Genomic DNA, 12,112 nt, shown 5'->3' with positions numbered 1-12,112 from the left:
ATCTAATTTCTTCTAACTCTCCTTTTGCTGACTACTCTCCAGTCACTCTTGCTTTCATTTTATTCCTTAAATACATCAAATTTGATCGGGCCCAGTGGCTCATGCCTGTAATCCCAGCACTTTAGGAGGCCGAGGCAGGTGGATCACCTGAGGTCGGGAGTTCGAGATCAACCTGACCAACATGGAGAAACCCTGTCTCTACTAAAAATACAAAATTAGCCAGGCGAGGTGGCACATGCCTGTAATCCCAGCTACTCAGGAGGCTGAGGCGGAGAATCACTTGAACGTGGGAGGCAGAGGTTGCAGTGAGCCAAGATCATGCCATTGTACTCCAGCCTGGGCAACAGAGCGAATCTCCATCTCAAAAACAAACAACAAAAAACATCAAGTTCTTTTTCTTCTTTGGATCTTTCCTATTTCCTTATACTTTCAGAAGGCAGAATTTAAAATTCTTAAATGCTTATGAATGAATTTATCCAAATCCCCAAATAGAAGACACTGAGCAGTATAAAATTCCAAAATATTACTACCTTGTCTAAGGCACATATATTACATGTGTTACTGGTGAAGACATGACCCTATTTCCTTACTCATATATTTACTTGTTCTTGGGAATTTCTCTTAGTTCTGAAGACACAGCTTCTAGTACTCATAATTCTTTAATGTTCATTTCCTTTTCCTCTGAAAATGTTTATTGACTTTTAACTTTTTAGTTTATAGCCACCATTAAAATCAATTTCTATGAATTATTTTTTTCAAGATGCTCAATAACATATTGGATGTGACTTTTTGTTTGGATTCTCTCACTTTTCTAGTGTATGATTTATTATTTTTTTCTGGGCAATATTTGCTTTTTTCTGTTCAGCTGTAATGAGTATGTGTGAAAACAGGTTAGTTTCACCAATCTGGAAGGGACAGAATGCAATGGATGCCCATATTGACAATACTCTAGAAAGCCAGAAAGATTGTCTTTTTCAAGTATAATAAAATTTACTAGTAATCACTTAGCCGAATTTCAAAATTTTCTAAATGTTGTATGGAACCACCTTTCCAATTGAGAACTCTTGCCTTTGTGGGATGGATGTGGTATTTGGTTACTAGGACTTCTGTAAGAAGGTTAGCCTTTCTATCAGGAATCTCTCCCCTTACTTTCACCAGCCAATCTCCCCTTCACCCCAGCTCCTATGTCTTCCTAGTCAGTCCTCCGCCATCCCACTGATTTCAAATTTCACAGATACAAAAGGCAGGACTTCTTCATAAACAGTTGGTGATCTTTGTCCAAATAAATAACAAAATATCCCTAAACATCCATTATTTAATTTGTTGATACCCCCAAGATGCATACAAAATTGTAAAATAACAAGGCTGTCAGTCATAAGATAGTAACTCTTTTTAGAATTCTAGCTATCTAAGAAGGAATAGGGTCACAAGGTCACAGGTACCAAACAGGAAAATCCTTTGTAAATGGTACTCCCTACAGTCTCAGAGCACATACTACACAAGGTTCCTATAGACAAAATAATCAGGTACAATCTTTTGTCTATAGAATCTCTATGAAAATCAGTATTAATACCCTACTGTTATTGAAAACCAAAAAAAAAAAATTAAGACATAAAGAAGTGACATAATTTTCTGTAACGAATTAGGAATGGCTGGGACTGCTGACTCTGTACCTTGTAACTGAGATTAAAACAAAATATTAGTCATAAAAGTGGAAGAGAGGGCATCACATAGTTACCTAATTACTATAACCAAATTTCCCCCTCGTTATGAGAAAAAATTTTCAAATGAGAGCATTAATTTTTATTAGGTTTCTCATGTACTCATGTACCATTCAGTTGATTTCAAATGGAATCCTTTAATCAGGAGCAAATGAAAATCAGATTTTTGAAAGTAAAGTATAGCACTTATTTAAGCCTACAAACACATATCTTCCTTGAAGGTCTGTAATCATCACAGAATAATTTTACTAACAGTGAATACAAAATAAATTGCAGACATGGCCAAACTGCCTGCCTGTATTCAGTACCTACCAATTTTTTCCAGTTGTTTGGATATATGCAGAGAGTTTTCCCAAAGTTTACACCTAAAACATTTAGCTAAAATCAAACAATTCAATAGTACGGTGAACTTCTTTTCTTGAGCAGCTACAAAATCTGATAACCCTAAAAAAAAGTTTCCAATATTAAATCTAATATACCAGTTTATTGGAAAAAATATTTAAAATTCACTAATCCTGTAACATACATCTTGTAATTCGGGAGCCATGTCTGGAAATCTTTGCAGTAAATGGAGTAAATACTTAAATCTAACAACTCAAACTACGAAACTACTACAAGAAAATATTAGGGAAACTCCCCAGGACATTGGTCTGGGCAAAAATTTCTTGAGTAATACCCCACAAGCACAGGCAACCAAAAATGAACAAATGGGAACATATCAAGTTAAAAAACCTTCTACACACCAAAGGCAACAATCAACAAAGTGAAGAGAAAACCCACAGAATGGAAGAAAGTATTTGCAAACTACCCATCTGACAAAAGATTAATAACCAGAATATATAAGGAGCTCAAACAACCCTATAGGAAAAAATCTAATAATCCAGTTGAAAAACGGGCAAAAGATTTGAATCGACATTTCTCAAAAGAAGACATACAAACAGCAAACAAGCATTTGAAAAGGTGCTCAACATCACTGATCATCAGAGAAATGCAAATCAAAAGTACAATGTGATATCATCTCACCCCAGTCACAATGGCTTTTATCCAAATAACAGGCAATAATAAATGCTGGTGAAGATATGAAGAAAAGGGAACCCTTGTACACTGTTGGTGGGAATGTAAATCAGTACAACCACTATGGAGAATAGTTTGGAGGTTCTTCAGAAAACTAAAGAGAGAGCTACTATATGATCCAGCAATCCCACTGTTGGGTATATACCCCAAAGAAAGGAAATCATTATATCAAAGAAGTATCTACACTCTCAGTGTTTACTGCAGCACTGTTCACAATAGCCAAGTTGGAAGCAACTTAGTGTCCATCAACAGATGAATGGATAAAGAAAATGTGGTACATATGCACAACGGAGTATTAGTGAGACACAGAAAGAATGAGATCCTATCATTCGCAACAACATGGATGGGACCACAGGTCATTATGCTAAGTGAAATAAGACAGGCACAGAAAGACCAACATTGCATGTTCTTACTTATTTTTGGAATCTGAAAATCAAAATAATTGAACTCATGGACATGGAGTAGAAAGATGATTACCAGAGGCTGGGAAGGGTAGTGAGAGGGTGGAAGGGAGGTTGGTGGGGATGATTAATGGGTAAAAAAAAAAAAAAAAAAAAAAAAAAAAAAAAAAAAAAAAAAAACAGAAACAATGAATAAGACCTAGTATTTGATAGCATAACAGGGTGACTATAGTAAATAATAATTTGAGTATACATTTTAAAATAAAGAGTATAATTGGACTGCTTGTAACACAAAGGATAAATGCTTGAGGGGATGGATTTTCCATGATATGATTATACACATTGCATTCCTGTACCAAAATATCTTATGAACTCTATAAATATATATACTTACTATTTACCCACAAAAAGTTAAAAATAATTTAAAACATTTTCTTAGCATGTACTTTGTGCCTGTAATGCCACCAGGCACAAGAGACACACCAAAAATGTAGAAGACACAATCTCTAGAACTTATAGGTTGACTAGAAAGATAACTACATGCCAAGTACCTAGAGGACAAAAAATTAGCTAACATTAGTATTTACATACAAACTGGAGTATGGAGAAAGTCAAACCTAAGAGGAATGGTCAGTGTAGAACAGCCTACTACAAATAATGGATCTTGAGAAGGGTTTTTAAAGTGACTAACAAGGTTTGGTAGAGAGGAAATAATGCAATTATGACCTTGGGGAAAATCCTCTTTATCCAAAGAGTAAAGTTAAAAAGACTATCTTTAGAATACTGTAATGATGGCTGGAAATACATATGGCTTGATAGTGATTATGAGTCCTGATCAAACTGAGTTGATTAGAATCCCTGCTCCTCCTCTTATTGGACAGGCAAGTGATCATGTACAAGTTACGTGACCAGGTTCTTAATGTAATGTGGGAATAATAAAACCACCCACCTCAGAAGTTTGTTGTGGAGAAGATTAAGTGCAATTAAAAATGGATATACAGTACTTAGCATGGTGCCTAATATTTAATAAGGGTTACTTATTTTTATTATAAAACATGAAAAATGATAGACTAGGCCGGGCGCGGTGGCTCAAGCCTGTAATCCCAGCACTTTGGAGGCCGAGACGGGCGGAACACGAGGTCAGGAGATCGAGACCATCCTGGCTAATACGGTGAAACCCCGTCTCTACTAAAAAACACAAAAACTAGCCGGGCGACGAGGCGGGCGCCTGTAGTCCCAGCTACTCGGGAGGCTGAGACGGGAGAATGGCGTAAACCCGGGAGGCGGAGCTTGCAGTGAGCTGAGAGCTGGCCACTGCACTCCAGCCTGGGCGGCAGAGCCGACTCCGTCTCAAAAAAAAAAAAAAAAAAAAAAAAAAGAAAAATGATAGACTAGAGAGGCCTGAAAGAGCCCTCAAATGATATTAAAAGAGGTTATATTTTGGATTTGATTTGTAAAACAACAGGTGACCATTTAAAATTCCTGAGCAATATTTTAATTAAATTGGAGTCTATATATACTTACTATTTACCCACAAAAAGTTAAAAATAATTAAAACATTTTCTTAGCATGTACTTTGTGCCTATAATGCCACCAGGCACAAGAGACACACCAAAAATGTAGAAGAGTGGGTGTCTAGGTACAAGGAGGTACAAAAAAGTTGGTCCTAAGAACAAGGAACAAGAAAGGCCTTTGAAGAGGAGTCTATTATATCTGTCAGGATTCACAGTTTCTCTTTTCTCCTATTAAAAATTTATGGGGCGGGCGCGGTAGGTCAGGCCTGTGATTACAGCACTTCAGGAGGTCGAGGCGGGTGGATCACGTGAGGTCAGGAATTGAAGACCAGCGTGGCCAAAATGGGGAAACCCCATCTCTACTAAAAGTACAAAAATTAGCTGTGTGTGATGGCGAATGTCTGTAGTCCCACCTACTGGAAAGGCAGAGGTGATAGAATTGCTTGAACCCGGGAGGCGGAGGTTGCAGTGAGCTCAGATCGCGCCACTGCACTCCAGCCTAGGCAACAGAGCAATTCTGTCTGAAAAAAAAAAAAAAAAGATTGTGAGAGTCACTGCACAAATATGAAATAATTTAATCAAAGAGTGATTCAAGAATTGTAGAGCACCCAGCTACAGTTTGTAGTTTGTGGTCCATGGAGGGGCTTGAAGAAAAGACATTTATAAAATGCCTGATGGCCGGGTGCAGTGACTGGCCATCCCAGGAATTTGGGAGGCTGAGGCCAGAGGATCACGAGGTCAAGACCAGCCTGACCAACATGGTGAAATCCTGTCTCTATTAAATATACAAAAATCAGGCGGTCGTGGTGACAACGTGCCTGTAATCCCAGCTACTGGCAAGGCTGAAGCAGGAGAATCGCTTCAACCTGGGAGGCGGAGGTTGCAGTGAGCCGAGATCCCGCCACTGCCCTCGAGCCTGGGCGACAGAGACTCTGTCTCAGACAAAAAATAAAATAAAACAAAATGCATGATGAAGAAAACAAATTCAATAATTGGTTAGGTATATTTACATAGTTCCTTAATTTGTACAATCAAGGTAGAAATTTCCTGGTTATGTAATCAGAGCTTAATTGGCAGTTTATAGTTGTTTAAGCCTAAAATTTTTTCCCCTAATGTAGTAATTTACCAAAAAATGCACTTGAGTTTAGATTTTTGTTTTAGAAGTAGGAATCTGGGGACTAGACCCTCCTCAGTCTAATTGCTTGCCACTTAGTTATTTTCACACCCCACAGGAGACTGATTATTCCTGGCATTTTTCACATGTATCCCAAGCAGGGCCTCAACTGTACTCCATGTTCCTCAATTAATCATTTTTTTAAAAAGCATTGCCTAACAATATTGAAAAGATTTTCTGTTTGTAAATATTTCCAATGTGAAGCGGGACTAATCCCCTGACACTGTATTGTAAAAAATATCTGTGCCTCTTTTTCTTTTATTTTTCCAGAGAACTTACCAGGATGTTTTTGGGTCAACATTTCCCTTTTGAAGCGGGGCGCAGTGGCTCACGCCTGTAATACCAGCACTTTGGGAGGCTGAGGTGGGCGGATCACGAGGTCAGAAGATGGAGACCACCTTGGATAACACAGTGTAATCTCGTCTCTAGTAAAAATACAAAAACTTAACTGGGCGTGGTGGCACGTGCCTGTAGTCCTAGCTACTTAAGAGGCTAGGGTAGGAGAATCGCTTGAACCCGTGAGGTGGAGGTTGCAGTAAGCCGAGATCGTGCCACTCCACTTAGGCTGTTTTAGTACTTTCTGGGGATAAACCAAGATACCTACCATGGCTATGTCTGCTAGAGTGTCTAGTGACTATTAGCTCTTTGGTCATTTTCTCCCATAGAACCACCTTAAGTATGGAGTGTAGCCTCTCAATAGGAGCAGGTGGCAGCTTTGGGGCTGAAAGGTATCTCCTGGTGCCTTTTTTTTTTTTTTTTTTTTTTTTAAAGCTAACACCTTGAGACATGAAGATTGTCTTCACCTAACTTAGCTCCATTTCTTGGAGATACATTGCTGGTCAGCCGATCAGATGCTGGTATTGAGGGAAAAACCAATAATTTCTGCTTCCTGGATTCTCTTGGCGGGGACAGAAAAATAGTGGAAAAAAATAATAGTGAAAAGTTCGTGAAAAAACACTCCAAAAGACAAAAAAATTGACCCCAGTGAGATGGAGTAAAAACTTACAAAGTAAAATGCACCTGGTGCACTCACTGGGGCATAGCGCAGTATCTCCTGGGAGGGTGGTTATTCAGCATGTAAGGGAGCAGGATGGGGTGGGTGATTGGATCTGTACCTTGAAAAGATTTCAATCCGTCCAATCAGGTACGCAGCTGGAGCGAAGAGAATGCTGTCTGGAGGCCTTTGTTTCTGGCTGCAGCGGGAGCTCCAGGTTTATCTTCTGTGTTTTGTGTCCTGTGCTTATAAAGACCCAGCCTCTGTGGCCGTGTGACCTGCAAGTATTGGGAGAGCCACAGCTAAACCTTATTTTGACCTCACTACTTTTATTTTTATTTATTTATTTTTTTGAGACAGTCTCACTGTGTTGCACAGGTTGGAATGCAGTGGCTTGATCTCAGCTCACTGCAGCCTCCACCTCCTGGGTTTATCTCATGCCTCAGCCTCCCGAGTAGCTAGGACTACAGATGCGCACCACTGCACCTAGCTAGTTTTTGTATTGTTAGTAGAGATGGACTAGGCTGGTCTCCAACTTCTGGTCTTAAGTGATCTGCTGGCCTTGGCCTCCCAAAATGCTGGGATTACAGGTGTGAGCCACTGCACCCAGCTGACATCAGTTTTTAAGTATAATTTGCATTTTATTATTAGGGCTTGAAAAGTAAGAAAATATTTATAAAGAACATAAAACAGATGAGTTTCAAAAAATAAGTATCTAATCACATATTCCATTTGTTAATAATTCTCATTTACCTTTTTATTTCTCAGAGTGAGTTTAGGAATTTTCTCAGGTGTGTTTTTTATGGCTAAGTGGCTTCAAACAGAATTCCAAGCCTTAGCTTTAAGAATGCTAGCTACCAAGGAAAGAAATAGGGAAAATCTCTCTTCCATTTTGACTATAGATAAGAAATAGGTTTCCACAGGAAAATGTGGTAGATAATTGATGAGTTACATAGATTGATCAAAATATCAGTTTCTCCTTTTGCAGGGTAAATTTGTGACAGTGAATATCTCGGTTCTATATCCTGTTGTCTTGATTTCTGAGTTTAATGCTAAATTATATGTGATGAAATGTGGTACCTCCTTTTTTTTTTGGTTGGAGTCTTGCTCTGTCACCCACCATGGAGGGCAATGGTGCAATCTCGGCTCACTGCAACCTCTGCCTCCTGGGTTCAAGCCATTGTCCTGCCTCTGCCTCCCAAATAGCTGGTATTACAGGTGCATGACCCCATACCTGGCTACTTTTTGTATTTTTAGTAGAGACGGGGTTTCACCATGTTGGCCAGACTGGTCTCGAGCTCCTGACCTCAGGTGATCCGCCCGAGTCAGCCTCCCAAAGTGCTGGGATTACAGGCATAAGCCACCACACCCGGCTGAAATGTGGTACCTTCTACAAGTGTTCCCATATGATTAATGTTTAATTACATTATTTTTTAATAGAAATAAAGAAGTAGATATATTTGCTTTTCTTATGAAAGTATAAAATACAAGCACCTTAGGTGCAATGGCTCACGCCTATAATCCCAGCACTTTGGGGAGCTGAAGCGGCTGGATCACTTGAGGTCAGGAGTTTGAGACCAGCCTGCCCAACAAGGTGAAACCCCATCTCTACTAAAAATACAAAAATTAGCCCAGTTTGGTGGCACATGCCAGTAGTCCTAGCTACATGGAAGGCTGAGGCAGGAGAATCACTTGAACTGGGGAGGTGGAGGTTGCAGTGAGCTGAGATCATGCCATAGCACTGTAGCCTGGGAGACAGAGCAAGACTCCATCTCAAAAAAAAAAAAAAAAAGTTAGCACCTTAAAATTTCCTTCCTTTATGTAAACACTGTAAATGAGTAATTTCACTGGGTTTTTCCAAACACTCAATTTTTGCAAGCCATTTTTCCAAGTGAATAACTCTGACATGGAAATTAAAGCTTAGACCTAGTGACTCCTAGGTTATAATTAGAGTGCGACTGGCCTAATTATAAGATCTTTATGGCTTGAAAAATTTGGGCAGAAAAGGGCTTTCTTTCCTAGGGAGGAGCAAACAAGATTAGAAAGGAGGTGGGAGGGGAATGAGAGGGTGAAAAAGTCAAGTTATAGAAAAGAGAAGGCCTTACCCTGAAATCAGCATGTTCTTAGGAGGGACATAAAATGCTGTTGTATGTTGACTCAGATCTGAGGGTCAGGAGCCTGAGGGAGGGAGATAAACTTAAGTAAAGTTTGATTAAGAAATATTTCGGCCGGGTGCGGTGGCTCAAGCCTGTAATCCCAGCACTTTGGGAGGCCGAGACGGGCGGATCACGAGGTCAGGAGATCGAGGCCATCCTGGCTAACATGGTGAAACCCCGTCTCTACTAAAAAATACAAAAAACTAGCTGGGCGTGGTGGCGGGCGTCTGTAGTCCCAGCTACACGCGAGCCTGAGGCAGGAGAATGGCGTAAACCTGGGAGGCGGAGCTTGCAGTGAGCTGAGATCCGGCCACTGCACTCCAGCCCGGCCACAGAGCAAGACTCCAAAGACTCCATCTCAAAAAAAAAAAAAAGAAAGAAATATTTCATTTTGGCCCGGGCGGTGGCTCAAGCCTGTAATCCCAGCACTTTGGGAGGCCGAGATGGGCGGATCACGAGGTCAGGAGATCAACACCATCCTGGTTAACATGGTGAAACCCCGTCTCTACTAAAAAATACAAAAAAACTAGCTGGGCGAGGTGGCGGGCGCCTGTAGTCCCAGCTACTCGGGAGACTGAGGCAGGAGAATGGCGTAAACCCAGGAGGCGGAGCTTCCAGTGAGCTGAGATCCGGCCACTGCACTCCATCCTGGGCGACAGAACAAGACTCCGTCTCAAAAAAACAAAAAAGAAAAAAAGATTTCATTTTAAGCTGGGTGCGGTGGCTCACGCCTGTAATCCCAACATTTTGAGAGGCCAAAGCAGGCAGATCACCCAAGGTCAGGAGTTCGAGACCAGCTTGGCCAACATGGTGAAAGTCTGTACTGAAAATACAAAAAGTATTGGGAGGATGAGGTGGGCGAGTCACCTGAGGTTGGGAGTTCAAGACCAGCCTCACCAATATGGAGAAACCCCGTCTCTACTTAAAATCCAAAAAATTAGCGAGGCGTGGTAGTGCATGCCTGTAATCCCAGCTACGGGAGGGTGAGGCAGGAGAATCGTTTGAACCTGGGAGGCAGAAGTTGCAGTGAGCCAAGTTCGTGCCATTGCACTTCAACCTCGGCAACAAGAGCAAAACTCCGTCTCAAAAAAAACCCCTAAATAACAAAAATTAGCCTGGCGTGGTGGTGGGCACCTGTAATCCCAGCTACTTGGGAGACTGAGGCAGGAGAATTGCTTGAACCCGGGAGGCGGAGGTTGCAGTAAGCCGAGATAGTACCACTGCACTCCAGCCTGGGCAACAGAGTGAGACCCTGGCTAAAAAGAAAAAGAAAAAGAAAAAGATTTTATTTTAACCACTGAAGACAAATTCAGCTGATTTTTTTTTTTTTTAATGGGAAAAAGGAGAAAATGTGCAGAATGTGTGTCTGGCTGTGTGATAGGTAAGAAAAGAGAGTACCATCTAAGTCATAATGGGAAGGGTGTCTCTTTCCATAAACTGTTCCTGGAGTACACAAAACTTGGAGAATTTTATTAATCATAAATATTTTTCAGGATTATCTATGTGTTTCATCTTTCCCCATCTCTTTTCTTTGTTCTATGCATTTCTTCCTTTTGGCTTTTCCTGGTCTGCATCTTATATATGAAACCAGTAAACATAACTGCAGTGTTTTGCTGAGTTCTGTGAGTAGCTCTACCAAATTATTGAACTTCAGGGAGGTTATGGGAGTTCCCGGTTTTTAAACAGTAGCTCAGAAGCATAAATGGACCCATGGGGTTTGTGACTGGCATCTGCAGTGAGGACAATGTTGTGGGACCTAGCCCTGAATCAGGGTCTGTGCTGACTCTGGGTGGTGTCAGAATTCAAATGTTAGACAAGAGTTGTTGTTGGAGAATTGTTTGATGTGCAGCACACTACGGATTTGGTGCCAGGAAAAACGTATCGCCAAGGCCTGGCCTGGAATAAAACTCTGGGTGTCTGGGAGTGGGAGCCTCTGTACACAGGCTGTCACACTGCCCATTGTCCTGTGATTCTAGTTCTTCTCCCAGGGTGACAGAAGACTGCAAACTTAGAGGAAAGGAGCTCTGATGACAGACTCCCTTCTCCCGCAGCTGCCACCACAGGATTCCCACCAACTCACAAACACACACACTAGACATTGGCATGTCCACACTCTTCCCAGGCATAGGCACAACCCTCAGGAACTTCACCACGGCATTTTTGATCCTAGTGTTTCTTGCCAAGAGCCCACAGTGTCTATAATTCTGGCATTTCCCCACCCCCAGACACTGAATCTGCAGCAGCAAACTTTTTTTCTCCACCAACCTAGGATTTGGATCACTTGTTCATAATCTCATCTGCCTGCATGCACACAGAAATAAATCAGAGTACAGCCCCACCTGGGTCACTATCTGTAGCAAAGATCAGTCTTTCACCTACATTGCACTCTCTCCCACCCAGAGGTTTTTCTTTTTCTTTTAGCTTTTATTTTTGGTTCAGGCTACACATGTGGGTTTGTTATACAGCAAAAATTATGTCATGGGGGTTTGGTGTGCAGATTATTTTGTCACTGAGATACTAAGCATAGCATCAAAGAGGTATGTTCTCTGATCCTCTTAGTCCTTCCACTGTCCACCCTCAACTAGGCCTCAGTGTCTGTTGTTCCCCTTTTTGTGTTTGTGTATTCGTATTATTTAGCTCTTACTTGTAAATAATATGCATTTGGTTTTCTGTTTCTGCATTAGTTTTCTGAAATAATGGTCTGCAGCTTTATTGATGTTATTACAAAGGACATGATCATTTGTTTTTAAATGGCCACAGACTATTCCATGATGTTTATGTACCATATTTTGTTTTTACTACATCTTTTATTTTGTTTTATTTTATTTTAATTTTGGAGACAGGGTGTCACTTATTGCCCAGGCTAGAGTGCTGTGGTGTGATATGGCCTTATTTAGCCTCAATTTCCCAGGTTCAAGCAATTCTTTCCTACCTCATCCTTTCAAGTAGCTGGATCTACACGCCTGTGTTACCATGCCTGGCCGATTTTTCTCTTTGTATTTTCTGTGGAGACAGGATTTTGCCATGTTGCCCAGGTTGGTCTTAAACTTCTAAGATCAGGCAAGCCACCTGCCTCAT

The 12,112-nt window shown here is 40.9% G+C and overlaps 1 protein-coding gene across 1 annotated transcript in view; it reads right to left on the bottom strand.

The window, feature by feature from the left end:
• Positions 1–11,139, bottom strand: part of LOC117083834 (probable ATP-dependent DNA helicase HFM1) — a 61,284-nt gene extending 50,145 nt beyond the window's left edge. The window contains exons 1-2 of the mRNA XM_033211940.1: positions 10,974–11,139; positions 2,034–2,165 (exon numbers count right to left, since the gene is read on the bottom strand). Of these exons, the coding sequence (XP_033067831.1) occupies positions 2,034–2,165; positions 10,974–11,139 (298 nt within the window). The remainder of the gene's footprint in view (positions 1–2,033; positions 2,166–10,973) is intronic.
• Between the last annotated feature and the right edge of the window lie 973 nt (positions 11,140–12,112).

Source organism: Trachypithecus francoisi, unplaced genomic scaffold (genome assembly GCF_009764315.1).
Source record: "Trachypithecus francoisi isolate TF-2019V2 unplaced genomic scaffold, Tfra_2.0 Contig00397, whole genome shotgun sequence".
NCBI classification, from domain to species: Eukaryota; Metazoa; Chordata; class Mammalia; order Primates; family Cercopithecidae; genus Trachypithecus; species Trachypithecus francoisi.
The sequence above is the reverse complement of the archived record's forward strand: the minus strand, read 5'-3'. Positions and strand labels throughout refer to the sequence as shown.